Source organism: Pecten maximus, chromosome 6 (genome assembly GCF_902652985.1).
Source record: "Pecten maximus chromosome 6, xPecMax1.1, whole genome shotgun sequence".
Lineage (NCBI taxonomy): Eukaryota > Metazoa > Mollusca > Bivalvia > Pectinida > Pectinidae > Pecten > Pecten maximus.
In genome coordinates, this window is record NC_047020.1 from 4,454,586 (window position 1) to 4,476,627 (window position 22,042).

Sequence of the window (22,042 nt, forward strand, 5' to 3'; positions counted from 1 at the left end):
ACCCCCTTTATCCCCAAAGTTAAAAGGGTTTTCCAAATTCTTCCCCAAGAAAACCTACTTAATCGCAGGGAAGGGGGGGGGAAACCCCAAAATTTTTCCCAAAAAAACCTACTTATCGCGGTGGGAAAAAAACCTTCTTTTTCCCAGAAGATAAACACAGGGTTTCCCCAATTTTTAAGAAAAACCCACTTAATCGCAGGTAGTATAAACCTCTATCCCCCCGGGAAGTATTTCTACAAGGTGGTAATAACAAAATTTTAAAAAAAGTCATTAAACGCAAACAAATTAAACTCTACCCCCACCAAACCCTCCAAACAAGGGGGTTAACATAACTCTTTCCCCCCCACAACCCCCAATACTCACAGGTGTTTTTACACAATCCATACCCCCCCTTTACTTAACTCAAGGTTTAAAACATTTACTCCCTTTTCCCAAGAAACCCCTCACAATGAGTTTTAAAAAACTTTTTCCCCCACCCCCAAAATTCAAATATTAAACCCCCCCTTCTACTACAAAAGCCCAATCCCGTTGGTTACACCCAATTTCTACAGACCCCTCCCATATAAATTTAACCCCCAACCCCAAATCTTACTGAACATTTTTTAATGCTTTCCCCAAACCCTCTTTTTCCCCCGACAAACCCCCAACTACGAAGGAGGTTACCCCAATTCTTCCCCCCAAACCCCTAAATGACAGGGAGAACACCACCCAACTCTTACCCACACCGCAACCCGCCCTTTAAATACGAAGGTGGTTTTCCACCAAATTTTACTCCCCACCGACAACCCCCACTTAAAAACGAAAAGTTAAACCAAATCTCATTTCAAAACCCAGTTTTCTCACAGTTGATACAAAACCCTTTTTCGCCCCACCCGTACCTTTTAATTTTTTTCGACAGGTGAAAACCCAACACTTAAATTTACCCCAAAACCTTTTTTTTAAAATCGAGGTTTTTTAAAACCCCCCCTTTTTTAAAAAAATAAAACCGGGCAAACGTTTATTAAAAACGCCCCCGGGAATTTTTTTAAAACAACTTTAACCCAAAGAAACCCCCTCACTTTTTTTCCCAAAGGGGCGTGGTAACACCCAAAATTAAAGAAAAAACGGGGCCTTTTTTACGACAATTCCCTAATCTTTATTTAAAACCGAAAAGTTTTATCTTGGGACCACAACCTAATTCAGGGAAAAATTAACACAGGTTTTTTTTTACACCCAAAAAAATTAACTAAATTTTAAAAATTTTATTTAAAAATCAAAAGGGCCCCCCCCCCCCCCCCCCCCCCCCCCCCCCCCCCCCCCCCCCCCCCCCCCCCCCCCCCCCCCCCCCCCCCCCCCGTTTTTAAACAACGGTGTTTTTTTTAAAACCACACATTACTAAAAATTTAAAAACTTTTTTTTTTAAAAATGTTTTTTCAAAGTATACACTACCCGTCACTTAACTACGACAGGTAGGTATACACACCAACTCTCTACTCCCACACCGACAACCCGTCACTTAACTACGACAGGTAGGTATACACACCAACTCTCTACTCCACACCGACAACCCGTCACTTAACTACGACAGGTAGGTATACACACCAACTCTCTACTCCCACACCGACAACCCGTCACTTAACTACGACAGGTAGGTATACACACCTAACCTCTCTACTCTCACACACCTGGACAACCCGTCACTTAACTACGGACAGGTCAGTACACACCAACTCTCTACTCCCACACCGATAACCCGTCACTTAACTACGACAGGTAGGTATACACACCAACTCTCTACTCCCACACCGACAACCCGTCACTTAACTACGACAGGTAGGTATACACACCAACTCTCTACTCCACACCGACAACCCGTCACTTAACTACGACAGGTAGGTATACACACCAACTCTCTACTCCCACACCGACAACCCGTCACTTAACTACGACAGGTAGGTATACACACCAACTCTCTACTCCCACACCGACAACCCGTCACTTAACTACGACAGGTAGGTATACACACCAACTCTCTACTCCCCGACAACCCGTCACTTAACTACAACAGGTAGGTATACACACCAACTCTCTACTCCCACACCGACAACCCGTCACTTAACTACGACAGGTAGTTATACACACTAACTCTCTATTTCTACCGTAATGTTATCTTCTCATTTCAGTTTGTATACAAAGTACTGGTTGATCAGAAAGCCCGATGTCTCCGATACCTTAACATTTTACTTCGCAGCATTTCGACTCGAATCCTGTTCTTATGACACATTAAAGGTTTACCAAGGTAAGCATTTTCTTTTAAACTTGCTGATCTTGACTCTTTTAAACTGTCCCCTTCTATTACAAAATATGATATATCACCGTGGTCCAAACGTTCATTAAGAATATCGTTCCCGAGTAATTTTTTATTTTATATTTACGACACGTAAGATATCGACATTTTGAAACAGTCTTCTATTCCTCATTTCATGTTATTTTTCTATCAGGTGACTGTGTGTACGACACATTACTAATTAAATGTTATTAATCTAACAGGTGCCTGTGTTTACGACACATTGCTAATTACTGTTATTAATCTTACATGTGCCTGTCTTTACCACACATTGCTAATTACATGTTATTAATCTAACAGGGTGCCTGTGTTTACGACACATTACTAATTACATGTATTAATCTAACAGGTGCCTGGTTTTACCAAACTACGAATATTACTATACTACAGGTTATTCTAACAGGTGCCTGTGTTTACGACACATTGCTAATTACATGTTATTAATCTTACATGTGCCTATCTTTACCACACATTGCTAATTACATGTTATTAATCTAACAGGTGCCTGTGTTTACGACACATTACTAATTACATGTTATTAATCTAACAGGTGCCTGTGTTTACCACACATTACTAATAATTACATGTTATTTTCTAACAGGTTCCTGTGTTTACGACACATTACTAATTACATGTTATTAATCTAACAGGTGCCTGTGTTTACGACACATTACTAATTACATGTTATTAATCTAACAGGTGCCTGTGTTTACCACACATTACTAATTACATGTTATTAATCTAACAGGTGCCTGTGTTTACCACACATTACTAATTACATGTTCTTAATCTAACAGGTGCCTGTGTTTACCACACATTACTAATTACATGTTATTAATCTAACAGGTGCCTGTGTTTACCATACATTACTAATTACATGTTATTAATCTTACAGGTGCCTGTGTTTACCATACATTACTAATTACATGTTATTAATCTAACAGGTGCCTGTGTTTACCACACATTACTAATTGCATGTTATTAATCTAACAGTTGCCTATGTTTACGACACATTACTAATTACATGTTATTTTTTAACAGGTGCCTGTGTTTACCACACATTACTATACACGTTCTGTGGTGAGATTGATTTAGACGAGAAATACAGCGTCAGCCTCGGTATGTATGTGCTTCTCTACATGCACACAGACAGCTCTGTCGTCTACCCGGGATTCGATCTGAGATATTCTATTGGAAATGGAAATGAAAATGGTATGTGATCTGCTCAAAGGGAGGTTACTCAAACCATGTGTAATATAATATATGTTGGCTGCTTTGTAGAAAAATGTATGGCTGTGTTTAGAGTGTGCATACATGTTTTTAATTTAGATGTTTTGAAGTTTTTTTAAATATTCTTTTATCCTTTTATCCAAACATTTATTAAATCAACATGATGTGAGTCTGGTCAACCCATATATTTATACTGCTAACATGATGTGAGTCTGGTCAACCCATATATTTATACTGCTGACATGATGTCAGTCTGGTCAACCCATATATTTATACTGCTGACATGATGTCAGTCTGGTCAACCCATATATTTATACTGCTGACATGATGTGAGTCTGGTCAACCCATATATTTATACTGCTAACATGATGTGAGTCTGGTCAACCCATATATTTATACTGCTAACATGATGTGAGTCTGGTCAACCCATATATTTATACTGCTAACATGATGTGAGTCTGGTCAACCCTTGTATATATATACACACACACACACAAAACTGAGAATAAACATGCATTCATACATTTATCTTAAGTCTGATGTTTTGTTACAGATGATGAAGAGGAGACAGACATACCTCTCCCCGCTATCATCATACCAGTCATCGTCGTCGTTATAATCGTCGGGTGTTTCGTATTCAGAGTGCTCACGCGTCGTAAAACAACAGCTAAACCTACTTCAAAAGTCAGTCCTCCTAATCTCAGTAACTTCAAGTTGACTACCTCAACTAAAGTTAGGGTACCCAAACAAAAACCTGTACGGAAGAAAGCGACGCCTCCACTGCCAGATCCACAGCCTCCTGTACTCCCGAAACCTACGCCACTACCACCTCCACATAGCTTCCACGACCCCGCCTACCCTCCCCCACCACAGACCAGTGGAGGTTCAGTCCCTCCCCTACACAATACATACAAACCTCAGATCCAACAAATGGCGGCTGAGGTTCCAAATCCATTCGTGTACACACCGCCGTACTAGATTGTGTGCCCTGTGCCGTTTTTAAAAGTTTGTTAACAAAACGAAAAAGCATTATTCGAAATTACTCATTGTACACATGTATATTACAATATGTAAGAGTGGGTTCATTCTGCTGAATGGAAATAATATCAAAATATCAAAAAATTCGATTTTATTTAAAAAGGATTTTATCATTATGATGTATTGCAGTTTAAAATGCGTCTATTTTCATTGTAACTTATTTCTAAGAGTTGTATGCATGTTTAAAAATATGTAATATGTGAGGTGGACTACCACGAGGTTAGTCAGGGTTTACTTGTTCCAAATACACTACATGTAACCATGTCAGTACGAGTTTGAATTAATTTTGATCAGAAAAGCAGCAGACAAACGGCGAAATTATTGTTGTTACAGAATTCTAAGGTTACATCAGAAATAAAAAATATATAACAAAGTTGATACGTCTTGGTGTTTTTTTATTCTTTCTTTGATAAAATATGGAACATTGTATTTAAAATTTGAGAAAGTAAGTTAAGTGTCCGCTACAGTAATGTTAATGCAAACTACTTTAGATAAGTGTCTTTTATTTCCTTTAAGATTTGCAATATTTTTTTACAGAAGACAATTCACACTAGTTGCCTTGATAAAGTGTGTTCTGAATCGGAATTAAATTCGGACCTAAATTACAAGCGTTTGTAATACAACAGAAGTTACATTCGTAGCTGAAGCCGAATGCCCCGTCATCGGCCATGAAACAGAATGACTTGTACCCGCCATTAGTCCGGTAGTCCTGTTCACAGAAAGCCTTATCCACACACCTGAAATGAGTTTATCATAGTTTACATTGACGGGTTATTTTTGTTGTGACGTACACGTCGTTGTCTAGATGATACGTATAAACAGTATACCATAATAAATGTTATCTTTTCTTATTGCATGTCATATATATTTACACAGAGGTAAATGTGTATTAATTCTATCAGACATTTGTTTCTTATAGCACATCTAATTAAAGTACATAGTTATAAACAGGAAAAAGAGTATCAAGTATGAACCTCCCTGAAGTATTACGTATGAACCTCACTAAAGTATAACGAATGAACCTCACTGAAGTATGAACCTCACTACAGTATAAAGTATGAACCCCAATAAAGTATAAAGTATGAACCTCACTAAAGTATACAGTATCAACCTCACTAAAGTATAAAGTATGAACCTCACTAAAGTATAAAGTATGAACCTCACTAAAGTATAAAGTATCAACCTCACTAAAGTATAAAGTATCAACCTCACTAAAGTATAAAGTATGAACCTCACTCAAGTATGAAGTATGAACCTCACTAAAGTATAAAGTATGAACCTCACCAAAGTATAAACCTCACTAAAGTATAAAGTATCAACCTCACTAAAGTATAAAGTATGAACCTCACTCAAGTATGAAGTATGAACCTCACTAAAGTATAAAGTATGAACCTCACCAAAGTATAAAGTATCAACCTCACTAAAGTATAAAGTATCAACCTCACTAAAGTATAAAGTATCAACCTCACTAAAGTATAAAGTATCAACCTCACTAAAGTATAACGTATCAACCTCACCAAAGTATGAACCTCACTAAAGTATACAGTATGAACCTCACTCAAGTATGAACCTCACTTAAGTATACAGTATGAACCTCACTAAAGTATAAAGTATGAACCTCACTCAAGTATGAACCTCACTTAAGTATACAGTATGAACTTCACTAAAGTATGAACCTCACTAAAGTATAAAGTATCAACCTCACTAAAGTATAAAGTATCAACCTCACTAAAGTATAAAGTATGAACCTCACTAATGTACAAAGTATGAACCTCACTAAAGTATAAAGTATCAACCTCACTAAAGTATGAATTATCAACCTCACTAAAGTATAAAGTATGAACCTCACTAAAGTATAAAGTATGAACCTCACTAAAGTATAAAGTATCAACCTCACTAAAGTAAAAATTATGAACCTCACTAAAGTATAAAGTATGAACCTCACTAAAGCATTAAGTATGAACATCACTAAAGTATGAAGTATTAACCTCTCTGAAGTATAAAGTATGAACCTCACTAAAGTATAAAGTATGAACCTCACTCAAGTATGAAGTATGAACCCCACTAAAGTATAAAGTATGAACCTCACCAAAGTATAAACCTCACTAAAGTATAAAGTATCAACCTCACTAAAGTATAAAGTATGAACCTCACTAAAGTATAAAGTATGAACCTCACTAAAGTATAACGTATCAACCTCACCAAAGTATGAACCTCACTAAAGTATGAACCACACTAAATTATACAGTATGAACCTCACTCAAGTATGAACCTCACTTAAGTATACAGTATGAACCTCACTAAAGTATAAAGTATGAACCTCACTCAAGTATGAACCTCACTCAAGTATGAACCTCACTTAAGTATACAGTATGAACCTCACTAAAGTAAGAACCTCACTAAAGTATGAACCTCACTAAAGTATAAAGTATCAACCTCACTAAAGTATAAAGTATGAACCTCACTAAAGTATAACGTATCAACCTCACCAAAGTATGAACCTCACTAAAGTATGAACCACACTAAATTATACAGTATGAACCTCACTCAAGTATGAACCTCACTTAAGTATACAGTATGAACCTCACTAAAGTATAAAGTATGAACCTCACTCAAGTATGAACCTCACTTAAGTATACAGTATGAACTTCACTAAAGTATGAACCTCACTAAAGTAAGAACCTCACTAAAGTATGAACCTCACTAAAGTATAAAGTATGAACCTCACTAAAGTATAAAGTATGAACTTCACTAAAGTATAAAGTATGAACCTCACTAAATTATAAAGTATGAACCTCACTTAAGTATAAAATAACAACCTCACTAAAGTATACAGTATTAACCGCACTCAAGTATGAACCTCACTTAAGTATCCAGTATGAACCTCACTAAAGTATAAAGTAAGAACCTCACTAAAGTATGAACCTCACTAAAGTATAAAGTATGAACTTCACTAAAGTATAAAGTATGAACCTCACTAAATTATAAAGTATGAACCTCACTTAAGTATAAAATATCAACCTCACTAAAGTATACAGTATTAACCTCACTAAATTATAAAGTATGAACCTCACTTAAGTATACAGTATGAACCTCACTAAAGTATCAAGTAAGAACCTCACTAAAGTATGAACCTCACTAAAGTATAAAGTATGAACCTCACTAAAGTATAAAGTATGAACCTCACTAAATTATAAAGTATGAACCTCACTTAAGTACAATGTGTGAACCTCACTAAAGTATACAGTATGAACCTCACTAAAGTATTAAATATGAACCTCACTAAAGTATAAAGTTTGAGCCTCACTAAAGTTTACAGTATGAACCTCATTAAAGTATACAGTATTAACCTCACTAAAGTATATAGTATTAACCTCACTAAAGTATAAAGTATGAACCTCACTAAAGTATATAGTATTAACCTCACTAAAGTATAAAGTATTAAATTCTCTGAAGAATAAAGTATGAACCTCATTGAAGTATAAAGTAAGAAGGAACCCTACTAAATCATACAGTATTAACCTCACTAAAGTATACAGTATTAAATTCTCTGAAGAATAAAGTATGAACCTCATTGAAGTATAAAGTAAGAAGGAACCCTACTGAAGTATACAGTATTAACCTCACTAAAGTATCAAGTATGGTCTTCATTAAAGCAGAAATAGGTATTAATCGTACCAGTGCATCAAAATCTACTATTAACCACACTAGAGTAAAAATAGAAGCACTTTTTACCTCCGGACAACAGTTCGTGAGTCCGGTTTGTCATTGATTCTGACCAGACAATACTGATCGGGGTGGGGACAGGACAGTAAATCTGTGTCGTTGTATTTACAGTCCCCGTTGTTACATACTGCGCATGCTAAAAATAGATTAATTAGGAATTTAACACAGTTATTTATTATCTTTATCTGTTTTATTGATACAGTATACGATTTAGGTTCTATTTTCTATTCCGATCTTCCTGGTATTGTAAACTACGTGTCATTATAGTAGTTCTCCTCAATTTAGATTTCTGAAAATACACCCTCTAATGATTTACACAAAAATATCCCAGTACTTGTTTTCTTATAATTTGACATTACGTTATGTCGATTTCCGACATATCTATCCCTTACACAAATTCGGATTTATCGTCGTCGGCGATGTAGTCTGCTGTGTCGTTCGCGTTGACGCAATCGTTGTAGGAACTGGTGTAGTTGTTGCTGTTGTTGGCTGTGCGGTAGTTCTGGGGATTGGTTTCGTTGTCTGTGGTGATGTTTTTGGCTTTGCTGTAGTTGTTGGCTGTCGTGCTGATGTTGTTTTTGTTGGCGTTGTTGGCGTTGACGCTGTAGTTGATGTTGACGCTACTGTAGTTGATGTTGGCGCTGCGGTAGTTGGCGCTTCTGTAGTTGATGTTGGCGCTACTGTAGTTGATGTTGGCGCTGCTGTAGTTGATGTTGGCGCTACTGTAGTTGATGTTGGCGCTACTGTAGTCGATGTTGGCGCTGCTGTAGTTGGCGCTTCTGTAGTTGATGTTGGCGCTACTGTAGTTGATGTTGGCGCTTTTGTAGTTGATGTTGGCGCTACTGTAGTTGATGTTGGCGCTACTGTAGTTGATGTTGGCACTGCTGTTGTGGTGAGTGCCGTTTGCACAGGAGAACACTTGACGGGATTAGGACCACGCTCTTTACTTGGCAGGCGAAGATATTGTGCACAAACATTACCCTGATGTTGTTTCAGAACTGTAATAGCGGATAACCTTAATAACTGATAATGCAATAGAAAAGATTGACTTAATTTGGATTGAAAAAGACATATGAAAGACCAATTAATTTTGATGTCTTTTTAATCAGGGTTTAATTGACGGTATTGTCTACTGTACCCACTTCCTTTTTTTGTGGATACGATTGTCGCAGTTTGGCACCATGTATAGCTGACCACCTCAACATTCATATTGATTGTCAATCATGGGGTGGTCATCTCACAAGGTCGATAATAGTCAATCATTAATCGTGGGGTGGACATCTCACAAGGTCGATAATAGTCAATCATTAATCGTGGGATGGACATCTCACAAGGTCGAGAGATAATAGTCAATCATTAATCGTGGGGCGGACATCTCACAAGGTCGATAATAGTCAATCATTAATCGTGGGGTGGACATCTCACAAGGTCGATAATAGTCAATCATTAATCGTGGGGTGGACATCTCACAAGGTCGAGAGATAATAGTTAATCATTAATCGTGGGGTGGACATGTCACAAGGTCGAGAGATAATAGTCAATCATTAATCGTGGGGTGGACATCTCACAAGGTCGAGAGATAATAGTCAATCATTAATCGTGGGGCGGACATCTCACAAGGTCGATAATAGTCAATCATTAATCGTGGGGTGGACATCTCACAAGGTCGATAATAGTCAATCATTAATCGTGGGGTGGACATCTCACAAGGTCGAGAGATAATAGTCAATCATTAATCGTGGGGTGGACATCTCACAAGGTCGAGAGATAATAGTCAATCATTAATCGTGGGGTGGACATCTCACAAGGTCGAGAGATAATAGTCAATCATTAATCGTGGGGCGGACATCTCACAAGGTCGATAATAGTCAATCATTAATCGTGGGGTGGACATCTCACAAGGTCGATAATAGTCAATCATTAATCGTGGGGTGGACATGTCACAAGGTCGAGAGATAATAGTCAATCATTAATCGTGGGGTGGACATCTCACAAGGTCGAGAGATAATAGTCAATCATTAATCGTGGGGTGGACATCTCACAGGGTCGAGAGATAATAGTCAATCATTAATCGTGGGGTGGACATCTCTCAAGGTCGAGAGATAATAGTCAATCATTAATCGTGGGGTGGACATCTCACAAGGTCGATAATAGTCAATCATTAATCGTGGGGTGGACATCTCACACGGTCGAGAGATAATAGTCAATCATTAATCGTGGGGTGGACATCTCACAAGGTCTAGAGATAATAGTCAATCATTAATCGTGGCGTGGATATCTCACAAGGTCGAGAGATAATAGTCAATCATTAATCGTGGGGCGGACATCTCACAAGGTCGATAATAGTCAATCATTAATCGTGGGGTGGACATCTCACAAGGTCTAGAGATAATAGTAAATCATTAATCGTGGCGTGGATATCTCACAAGGTCGATAATAGTCAATCATTAATCGTGGGGTGGACATCTCACAAGGTCGATAATAGTCAATCATTAACCGTGGGGTGGACATCTCACAAGGTCGAGAGATAATAGTCAAGCATTAATCGTGGGGTGGACATCTCACAAGGTCGAGAGATAATAGTCAATCATTAATCGTGGGATGGACATCTCACAAGGTCCAGAGATAATTGTCAATCATTAATCGTGGGGGGGGGGGGGGGGGGGGGGACATCTCACAAGGTCGAGAGATAATAGTCAATCATTGACCGTTGGGTGGACATCTCATAAGCTTTAACAGAACCGCCAACCATTGTGTTAACTAGTTAATAACGGCTTGACTATATCTGAGACGAGGGTGATATCAATTTAGTTATTACACAGGAGTTATCTCGCTTGATACGGTACAGATCAACAAGATTAAACCGGTTATAATAAACTAAACTCATAAAAGAGGTATAGCGTTTAGTGGGAGACCAAATATTAGAATTCACAAACGGATTTATTCGATATTCTATAGCATTGCTTTGATTGAATCACTTAAACGCGAGGACAGGTAAGTTCTATTTTCAGTGGTCTGTATGAGTGTATTGAAATGCTTTTATATCGGTTATTATTTTCATTGGAAACAAACATTTTCAACTGGATCTGAAACTAAGTAAACTGAATTTGACATCAAGTTGTTGTTTTTTTTTATTTATTTTTTTTTATTTTATTTTTTATTTTTATTTTTTTATTTTTTTTGTCTGTAAAACTGATAACATTTACCTTTACACTGCACTGATGAGTAGTGAAAATATCAGATTGTGCAGTAAAATATTTAAGGTTTTGCTGGACCTACTTTCCTGTTACGTGGGTGCAGTAATACCACACGGACTACGTTTTATTATCATTAAATATCAATATCCAACTACACTGTTTACATTGAGGATAGAATATTGTGTTTTAGGAATTAATGAATACCAGCTGGAGGTTATAAATGTCGTTGATTATTTTTGATATTCAATAAAGAACTGTATCAATATTTAAAAATGCGCACTTATCCCGATCAGCTGAATCGATCGGTTTTCATTTCGACGGATTTACCTAGCTTCTTTCCAGTAAGCAGATAAAGAAAACGCATTTTAAGGCCTCATTCGAAATGTAATAAAAGAACATTTAATGGTTTGCCGTTTAATATCAATTATATTTCACCCGTATGAGATTTGTTTAAAGGTTTTCACTCGTGCTTTGCACTCGTATATATGTATAGAAATCTGCCATACTAGTGAAATATACATGTATTTACAATTGAACAGCAAACCATTGGATATCATCTATATACTGACAACTTGTTTCTACTGGAACTCACATCAATTACATGTATATACTGAAATCTTTAAAACGTGATAAATTATGGGTAGCTACATGTATTTTGTTGAAATAAGCCATTAAAATTGTTACCTTAATTATTTTTATCTTTTGATGATGCTTACGTATCATAGCATGCTTAGATATAAAGTTCGAGGACATTGATGTACAGGTAGCCACGTGTATTTTTATTATATTTGTCATTCGTCACAAAAGTAGGGGCCAATGTATGTCGGTAGAATAACACAATATTGCAACTGTTCCCCTTCAAACCAATAATTGTTTTTATCAAATGCTAAAACTATTGGTTAACTTGTGCCAATGACATTTCTAACTTTTTTTTATCACCATTGATATATATTTTTAAGTATCATCATGTTATGAGTATCATAACAGTTTCATATACAATATTTACTATCAGCAATGTCATCTTCTGACATCAATATCTGATTATGTACACTACATGTTTAAATTAATTACAGCATAAATACAAATAAAAACAGATAATTGTATTGACGACGACGTAACTACGATGCTGCTTTACTGATACTCAAATGTTATTCATTCTTTAAAATTTATCGACATTCCTGAATTTATTTATGACCTTATTAACCTTTTAAAACTTACATGTGTTAAGGAGATACTCCAGCATCCTAAGACATATTGTATGACGGTATTGGTTTGTGTATTCGATGCTCACAATAGCCTCGTGGAATTCTGTGGATCTGTTACCTGCAATAAAGGTATGATTTCATTGTTCAATATCTAGTCCTGTCTGTCAGTGAATACTCTCAGTATTTGTAGTATTATTAGACATATATTAACTCACCGGCAACACTTAAAGACGACAATGGGTATTCAAAAGTTTGAGTCAAAAGTTGAAATAAATGTATGCCACGAGGACAACGAATCAATGGTTATGTGGAAACTAACGTCGTATGCTATTAATACATATCAGACTATTGTAATACACGTGTTAAGATATTTATTATTTGTTATTCGAATTGTCAAGGCTGATGAAGGTAATGGAGTTTGACGACGTTTGTCTATAGACTTTGAGATTGTTTTGTTACGTTGTTGCTACCCCGTTACTTTACCAGGATTTAATCTCAATCTACACGGCTGTGTTTTGAACTTTTTTTCAGCTCAGTTGAAATGACCTTTAGGGATAAAACGTGAACTTTTACCTTTCCATTGTTGTAGTAGGTATCTGTACCCGTTTTCAATATTATCTGAATTACAATAAATACACAAATGAAGATTGCATTGTTCCATGAGTAACCTTATATTATACTCACAATTACAAAAACATCAAGATATCAGTGAACGATGTCAAATATATAAACTATGTTTGCCATGATATGTAATTTTTAATACACTTTTTTTTAATTAAATAACCAATCTTAAATGTCAATCTTAAGTACACAAAAGCGACTTGCTATCATATAATGATATTATAAATATTATAAATGTAAATTTATGATCATGTCAGGTTATCGGCCCGACCATCACTGCACCATTAAAACGTTCTTTTTTAAGAACGCCGATGTGGCGCAGCGGTATAAGCTGGGGGTATTTCTGGCTAGGCGGTTGGGTGCCGTAGTTCGTGAGTTCGAGGCCCGGTCAGGGCACGAGTCAAAAAGTTGTCTTCCTTCGTCATTTATGTTTCTAAGTTATATATAAATGTAAATTAAATTTATATCATTTAATATTCTTCATCGGTACGAATAAAACTTGTACACAATTTCAATATGAAAAGTATTGAGAACATTTATATGGACACACATATTTTGATTTGCTTGGAAGGAATTATTCTTCAATGTCGAAACTTAAATTACATCTTATAATGAATGTTTTCTATCAAATACAGTTATAGTTCAAACACGAGCTAAGTATTGGTACACTCTCTAACATATAGAACGCATTTTATTTACTTCCACCTGGATTCCTGTTACTAAAGGAGGCAATATGAAAAGTATATCTGCATATATATTATATATATCTTTATATATTTTACATTGGTTAGTTTAACAGATACATTCGAGCATAAGGTGTTGATAAAGATGATGTTTATATGTACGTACCCAGAGTGACATATTCCAGTTCCCTAATCCGTATCCTGAGTAGTTCAGAATCTGTCAAACAACACATTATCTGTCTTAGATGTATTGGTAGTTAGTAACAGGTAAACGTACAATCTCTGTGACGCTATTATCCCGATACTCACATAAAAAAGCTCTCATTAATTTCTTATGATATTCACTCAAATACTCTCTGACTTTAATCACATTACTGACACAGATACTCTCCGCTTTTTATCATGATAATCACATAATTACTCTCTGCCTGATATTCCGATACTCACACAAATATTATCATTTTTCTCATGATATTCACTCAAATACTCTCCGAGTTTTATAACGTAACTGGTACAGATACTCTCCGCTTTTAATCATGAAACTGACACAAATACCCTCCGCTTTTAATCATGAAACTGACACAAATACTCTCCGATTTTTATCACGATACCCACACAAATACCCTCCGCTTTTAATCATGAAACTGACACAAATACCCTCCGCTTTTAATCATGAAACTGACACAAATACTCTCCGATTTTTATCACGATACCCAAACAAATACCCTCCGCTTTTAATCATGAAACTGACACAAATACCCTCCGCTTTTAATCATGAAACTAACACAAATACCCTCCGCTTTTAATCATGAAACTGACACAAATACTCTCCGCTTTTTATCATGATTCTGACACAAATACTCTCCGATTTTTATCACGATACCCACACAAATACCCTCCGCTTTTAATCATGAAACTGACACAAATACCCTCCGCTTTTAATCATGAAACTGACACAAATACTCTCCGATTTTTATCACGATACCCACCAATACCCTCCGCTTTTAATCATGAAACTGACACAAATACCCTCCGCTTTTAATCATGAAACTAACACAAATACCCTCCGCTTTTAATCATGAAACTGACACAAATACTCTCCGCTTTTTATCGTGATTCTGACACAAATACTCTCCGCTTTTTATCATGATACTCACACACATACTCTCCGCTTTTTACCACGATTTTTACACAAATACTCTCCGCTTTTCATCATGGTACTGACACCAATACTCTCCGCTTTTTATTTCGATACTCATACAAATACTCTCCTTTTTTATTTCGATACTCACACAAATACTCTCCTGTTTTTATTACGATACTCACACAAATACTCTTCGCTTTTAATCATGATACTCACACAAATACTCTCCGCTTTTTATTACGATACTCACACCAATACTCTCCTCTTTTTATTTCGATACACACACCAATACTCTCCGCTTTTTATTACGATACTCACACCAATACTCTCCTCTTTTTATTTCGATACTCACACCAATACTCTCCGCTTTTTGTCATGGTACTCACACAAATACTCTCCGCTTTTTATTATGGTACTCACACAATTACTCTCCGCTTTTTGTTATGGTACTCACACAAATACTCTCCGGTTTTAATCCACCCGTTGGCTATTGCAAGAACATCTGAAATAATACAAGTTCTAATAAAAACAACACGCATTACAATATTAACAAAGATTAACAATGAACAGTACATTTCAATATGAAGTAAGTGATAGATAAGTAAATTCCAATTAATGAATAAAGAACTGCTTTATAAAGCTGATTCTTCCGTCTGGTACTCAGAAGTGAGCTTGCGGCCAAGATAATAGAAAACTACAATGGAAGTTATTTAGGTCATTTGATCTCGTCAGTAGATTGTGATAACGATATGGTATAATCAATACCAAAACGATGATGATAAGCATGGTAAGTTTTTAATTGTTTTCCGCCTCTATAGAACAATATATAACACGGATAAGGAATATGTATATAATAAATTGAAATAATAGTTTACCTTCAAACTCCGACAGATATACACATTCTTCTGGTAAAGCGCTTTCTGAAAACAGGATAGTCAACACTGAGTAGCCTTATAATGTATCTAGATAGCCTTATAATGTATCTAGATAGGCTTATAATGTGTCTAGATAGCCTTATAATGTTTCTAGATAGCCTTATAATGTGTCTAGATAGGCTTATAATGTGTCTAGATAGGCTTATATTTTGTCTAGATTGGCTTATCTGGTGTCTAGATAGCCTTATATTGTGTCTAGATAGCCTTATATTGTGTATAGATAGGCTTATAGTGTGTCTAGATAGGCTTATAATGTGTCTAGATAGCCTTATAATGTGTCTAGATAGCCTTATAATGTATCTAGATAGATTTATAATGTGTCTAGATAGCCTTATAATATGTCTAGATAGCCTTATAATGTGTCTAGATAGGCTTATAATGTGTCTAGATAGCCTTATATTGTGTCTAGATAGGCTTATAATGTGTCTAGATAGGCTTATAATGTGTCTAGATAGGCTTATAATGTATTTAGATAGCCTTATAATGTGTCTAGATAGCCTTATAATGTGTCTAGATAGCCTTATAATGTGTCTAGATAGCCTTATAATGTGTCTAGATATGCTTATTATGTGTCTAGATAGGCTTATAATGTGTCTAGATAGGCTTATAATGTGTCTAGATAGCCTTATAATGTGTCTAGATAGGCTTATAATGTGTCTAGATATGCTTATTATGTGTCTAGATAGCCTTATAATGTGTCTAGGTATACTTATAATGTGTCTAGATAGCCTTATAATGTGTCTAGATAGGCTTATAATGTGTTTAGATAGGCTTATAATGTGTCTAGATAGGCTTATAATGTGTCTCGATAGCCTTATAATGTGTCTAGATAGGCTTATAATGTGTCTAGATAGCCTTATAATGTGTCTAGATAGGCTTATAATGTGTCTAGATAGGCTTATAATGTGTCTAGATAGGCTTATAATGTGTCTAGATAGGCTTATGATATGTCTAGATAGCCTTATAATGTGCCTAGATAGGCTTATATTGTGTCTAGGTATACTTATAATGTATCTAGATAGGCTTATGATGTGTCTAGATAGGCTTATAATGTGTCTATATAGGCTTATAGTGTGTCTAGATAGGCTTATAATGTTTCTAGATAAACTTATAATGTGTTTAGATAGGCTTATATTGTGTCTAGATAGCCTTATAATGTGTCTAGGTATACTTATAATGTATCTAGATAGGCTTATGATGTGTCTAGATAGGCTTATAATGTGTCTAGATAGGCTTATAGTGTGTCTAGATAGGCTTATAATGTTTCTAGATAAACTTATGTGTTTAGATAGGCTTATATTGTGTCTAGATAGCCTTATAATGTGTCTAGATAGCCTTATAATATGTCTAAATATGCTTATAATGTGTCTAAATAGGCTTATAATGTGTCTAGATAGACTTATAATATGTCTAGATAGGCTTATAATGTGTCTAAATAGGCTTATAATGTGTCTAGATAGACTTATAATGTGTTTAGATAGCATTATAATGTGTCTAGATAGCCTTATATTGTGTCTAGATAGCCTTATAATGTGTCTAGATAGGCTTATAATGTGTCTAGATAGACTTATAATGTGTCTAGATAGGCTTATAATGTGTCGAGATAGCCTTATAATGTATCTAGATAGCCTTATAATGTGTCTAGATAGCCTTATAATGTATCTAGATAGATTTATAATGTGTCTAGATATACTTATAATGTATCTAGATAGCCTTATAATGTGTCTAGATAGCCTTATAATGTGTCTAGATAGCCTTATAATGTGTCGAAGTAGCATTATAATATGTCTAGATAGCCTTATATTGTGTCTAGATAGGCTTATAATGTGTCTAGATAGGCTTATAGTGTGTCTAGATAGGCTTATAATGTGTCTAGATAGGCTTATAATGTGTATAGATAGGCTTATAATGTGTCTAGATAGCCTTATAATGCGTCTAGATAGCCTTATAATGTGTCAAGATAGGCTTATATTTTGTCTAGATTGGCTTATCTGGTGTCTAGATAGATGTAGAGATTTATTTTATTGTATAATTCTTTTCTGATTTATTACATGATAGAAGTAGGCCAAGCATGGCTTGAGCACACATTATATTATGGTAAAATAATGGTGTAGGTTACTCGTTCACAGCAGCTCCCTAGATATTTATGACTGGATGTTTAATTTTTTGTTATCACAGGCGTCTTCATTCGGTTAATATTTATAGAAAAAATAGTCCATACTCGTACTATATCATTGATATGGTAGGAGTAAGGGCTACTATGTTTTGTACGCGACCATATTTTTTTGATGTATTTTGAATCGCTTATCATTTCTAATGTCGATATTGGTAAACAACAAATAGATATATACATACTTTAGCATATGGTAGCTTGAAATTAAACTGTCGTACATGTACAGGAAATGTTGTCATAATTTCCGTTGAATACTTGCTTCTATTTTACCTTATTTAGGTATCATATTCCATTAACAGAATAGCATAACATACCAAGAGATGTTCCACCTTCTGGTCCGAAAAGAAACCTCCTCTGGTGGCCTTCTGAGACAACTGCAATATCAAATAGCTGTGGTACTCCTAATTTATTCATATTTTAAAATCTTGGAACAGGAACGAATGTTTATCAAATTTCCTTGACACGCAAGGTTATTTCGGTACGACTGTTGATAATGTTTCAGTCAATAGTCTCATTTCGGTACTATACATACTTACCACAAAACTCCCTATTCACCTTTTCGTTTAGGATGGTTTATATTCGTGTTACATAAAGTAGGTGCGGGCCACATTGTTATGACCATTCGATAATGCTTCTATCATAATATAAGGTCAGAGTTGTTACATAAGTACCAAATAATAGTGTTTCCCGCAACATACACAACGTCTATATGTTGTTAGCTTTGTAATAAATAATAAAAACAACTTAACAATACACAACGTTCAACCTACCAGCAAATGTAAAAAAAACTGTCGTAATTCCAGATATCATCATGGCCTCTGTACTAAAACACCACCTCAGTAGGTCACCAAGTGTGTCTTATCTTAGATAAGGTTTACTGATATTGAGCTTCCTTTTCTCGGTCACAACGTGGTTATCTCCAGTCCTATAATATCGATATAAAACATTGATATCACGCCTTATATAGTTCACAAAATTACTGTTAACGACGGTGACTCTTATCTACAATTATCAAAAAATCGTGTAACACAAAAGCCAACACGCCATCCATATATACCTGTATGTGATATTGAAGAACCTGGCAAGGGTTGTACCTATTCTGATAAGGTATCGATAAAATCAACGACAATGGGGTCAGGAGAGGGGCAGTGTAGTCCCATGGGTATGACAGTACTTGGCTGTTCAGCTAACAATCTGCAACAAATGATATCTAAATATCAAAACATGTGAAATTTTATCCTCGGTTATAGTTATAAAAATCATGTTACAGCTGTTACTTGCTGCCATCGTTCACGTTTCCTCGAAACGAAAATTGTCATATCAAGGAAAAGAATGCATGCCTTTACTGTAATGGAGTACGTTGTGAATGGAAATGACGAGCTGACTTCTCTAAGTGAGGTGTTTATGTCAGCTGGTCCTGAAGGTGATGTTCGGCCGTGCGTGACTACAATCGACGTTTTTCTACACCTGGTCAAGTTTGTATACGGACGTATTAACTTATTTACACTAACGGGATCGTATACTTCACTATACTATATCATACTCGTATACATCGTATTCGGTCGTCCTACACAACAGTATTTTGAAAATGTATCCAAAACTTCATTTGAATAGACATTCTTCAAGAGTGAATTTGCAGGAGAAATCAAAGGCTCTTTTAAGATCTACATATGTACTTCCGCAATACCACTTCTCAGTACACGGTATCAAAATACGTCAATAAAGTATTAACATTCTTGTAAGAGGTTTCGATTAAGGTGTAAATAACAGACAGCAATATAATTTTGATTTAAGCACTTGAAGATATAATTATCCTTTCGAACCGAGATGCTTCCGTCGTTTACGGGTTAATCTGTAAAATTGAGCAACAAACTTTGGATCGCAAGAATATCTTGTTTTCCTTCCTTAGCCCCCATACTTCCATCTCTGTTTTATACTCATCTATGTTCTGTGTTCAGGATAATCTACACCCGTTGCTGCAAACAAATGTTTCCTAATTCTGAATACGGCTTCGGCGACCCCTCCATTGATATTGACGTTTCAGAAGCATATCTTGTACTTTCAACTCGCCCCCATTGTATCTTCTATGCTGCAGTTTCTTGCCAATGTTATCAATTTTGCCCCTGTGTGAACATATAATTTACAGTTGTATTCTTTTTATTTTATTTTATTTTTTTATTTTTATTGCTGTATTTAAAAAATGTTGCAGCTTTTTTAAGTACATTGTATTATTATCTATTGTATTTTGACGTAATCTCCCTATGTTTGATCCCGCTGCTGTATAGTTTATCTTCCCATTTCATCATTATTTCCGGTTTTTGATGTTGGGTAGTTGTTCTTAATACGAGTGAACACTGTGACACACATTAACGTTTTCTAGTATTTTGTCCTTTCATATATCATCTATAAAAAAAAACTTTGGTAAAAGCTAGTCTTGTGCTAAATATGCTGCTATTTGTTTCGATACATTGAGTCGTTGGTATCTGTATCACAGTGTGGTATGTGTTACTTCATGGTTGTAATACATTGATGAATATTCTGTCCTTGCATTGAAGAGGTGACATGATGATGTGTCTTCCCTTGTAAGCCACCTGGAGTGTTTTGTATTTTTGTTAACGAGATTGTGTATTTTGTTTAATCTTGACGATGTCATTTGTTGACAATGTTGTGTGATTTTTGTTTTTCTGACATTGTATTATTTTTCCTGTCCTTTTGTTGACGATGTTGTCGGTTTGTTCTTTTGTTGACGATGTTGTATGTTTATCCTTTTGTTGACAATGTGGTATGTTTGTCCTTTTGCTGAGATGTGGTTTGATGTTTGTCCTCTGTTGATAATGTTGTTTGCTTGTCCTTTGGCTGACGATGTTGTCAGTTTGTCCTTTTGTTGATAATGTTGTTTGTTTGTCCTTTTGTTGACGATGTTGTATGTTTATCCTTTTGTTGACAATATGGTATGTTTGTCCTTTTGCTGAGATGTGGTTTGATGTTTGTCCTCTGTTGACGATGCTGTTTGCTTGTCCTTTTGCTGACGATGTTGTCAGTTTGTCCTTTTGTTGATAATGTTGTTTGTTTGTCCTTTTGTTGACGATGTTGTATGTTCATCCTTTTTTGACAATGTTGTTTGTTTGTCCTTTTGTTGACGATGTTGTATGTTTGTCCTTTTGTTGACGATGCTGTTTGCTTGTCCTTTTGCTGACGATGTTGTCAGTTTGTCCTTTTGTTGACGATGTTGTATATTTGTCCTTTTGTTGACAATGTTGAATGTTTGTCCTTTTGTTGACAATGTTGAATGTGTGTCCTTTTGATGACAATTTGGTATGTCCTTTAACTTGATGATGTTTGTTGTTTATCCATGCGTTATGTGTTGTGGTATTATTTTTATGATGTATTTAGTCACTGTATCCATGAATTTGTGTGATTGTAGTTTGGTTGCTTTTGCTGCAATGATAATCATCAGTATAACACAGATCATATTGGATGGCGCGGGCCTGAAATGACTCGCATCATTACAGTCCTGTGGCGTATTTTGTGCTCCACCTTTTTGGCTATATAATATCAAGATATTGTTTATGTTGTAATTAATATGAAGATACTGTTTATGTTGTAAATATGTTTAGGCAGCATGGCTGGCATTGTTGTTACCATGCCTGCCATGTTATTCGTCATTTAATAAAATGACATTTACTGGAAACAGTTCTTCTCTGTTGTTCTTGATATATGCTTGTGACTCATTATAGGTAGCAAAAAACATAGCTAAGTCGTGA

General features: G+C 35.6%; 2 protein-coding genes across 4 annotated transcripts; one reads left to right on the forward strand and one right to left on the reverse strand.

Moving 5' to 3' along the window:
* The first annotated feature begins 1,432 nt into the window (after positions 1-1,432).
* LOC117328783 lies at positions 1,433-4,970 on the forward strand. Of its 2 annotated transcripts, XM_033886323.1 has the most exons (4): positions 1,433-1,627; positions 1,753-2,278; positions 3,368-3,538; positions 4,110-4,970. In XM_033886323.1, exons 2-4 carry the CDS (start codon positions 2,143-2,145, stop codon positions 4,532-4,534), a joined length of 732 nt encoding a protein of 243 aa, XP_033742214.1. In that variant the 5' UTR covers positions 1,433-1,627; positions 1,753-2,142; the 3' UTR covers positions 4,535-4,970. The 2 variants fall into 2 exon arrangements, with proteins under 2 accessions (XP_033742214.1, XP_033742213.1); XM_033886322.1 differs by lacking the exon at positions 1,433-1,627 and having other exon boundaries at positions 1,706-2,278.
* A 1-nt stretch (position 4,971) lies between these two features.
* Positions 4,972-19,400, reverse strand: LOC117328782 (salivary glue protein Sgs-3-like). Of its 2 annotated transcripts, XM_033886321.1 has the most exons (12): positions 19,336-19,400; positions 19,049-19,203; positions 18,593-18,652; positions 16,046-16,090; positions 15,625-15,672; positions 14,193-14,243; positions 13,296-13,340; positions 12,736-12,840; positions 8,991-9,318; positions 8,713-8,933; positions 8,330-8,456; positions 4,972-5,331 (listed from the first exon to the last, which is right to left on the reverse strand). In XM_033886321.1, the coding sequence occupies exons 2-12, from the start codon at positions 19,089-19,091 to the stop codon at positions 5,145-5,147; spliced, it is 1,260 nt and encodes a 419-aa protein (XP_033742212.1). In that variant the 5' UTR covers positions 19,092-19,203; positions 19,336-19,400; the 3' UTR covers positions 4,972-5,144. The 2 variants fall into 2 exon arrangements, with proteins under 2 accessions (XP_033742212.1, XP_033742211.1); XM_033886320.1 differs by having other exon boundaries at positions 8,713-9,318; positions 19,336-19,399.
* Positions 19,401-22,042: the final 2,642 nt, after the last annotated feature.

Bases quoted from the DNA above. Each gene is read 5' to 3' on its own strand.
- LOC117328782 (XM_033886320.1), bottom strand. From the start codon at position 19,091: ATGATGATATCTGGAATTACGACAGTTTTTTTTACATTTGCTG. The intron at 14,244-15,624 runs GTGAGTACCATA...GTTGTTTGACAG, and splicing joins TAAAACCGGAGAGTATTTGT to ATTCTGAACTACTCAGGATA. The intron at 12,841-13,295 runs GTAAAAGTTCAC...CCTTTATTGCAG, and splicing joins CCTACTACAACAATGGAAAG to GTAACAGATCCACAGAATTC.
- LOC117328783 (XM_033886323.1), top strand. From the start codon at position 2,143: ATGTTATCTTCTCATTTCAGTTTGTATACAAAGTACTGGTTGATCAGA. The intron at 2,279-3,367 runs GTAAGCATTTTC...ATTTTTTAACAG, and splicing joins CACATTAAAGGTTTACCAAG to GTGCCTGTGTTTACCACACA. The intron at 3,539-4,109 runs GTATGTGATCTG...GTTTTGTTACAG, and splicing joins TGGAAATGGAAATGAAAATG to ATGATGAAGAGGAGACAGAC.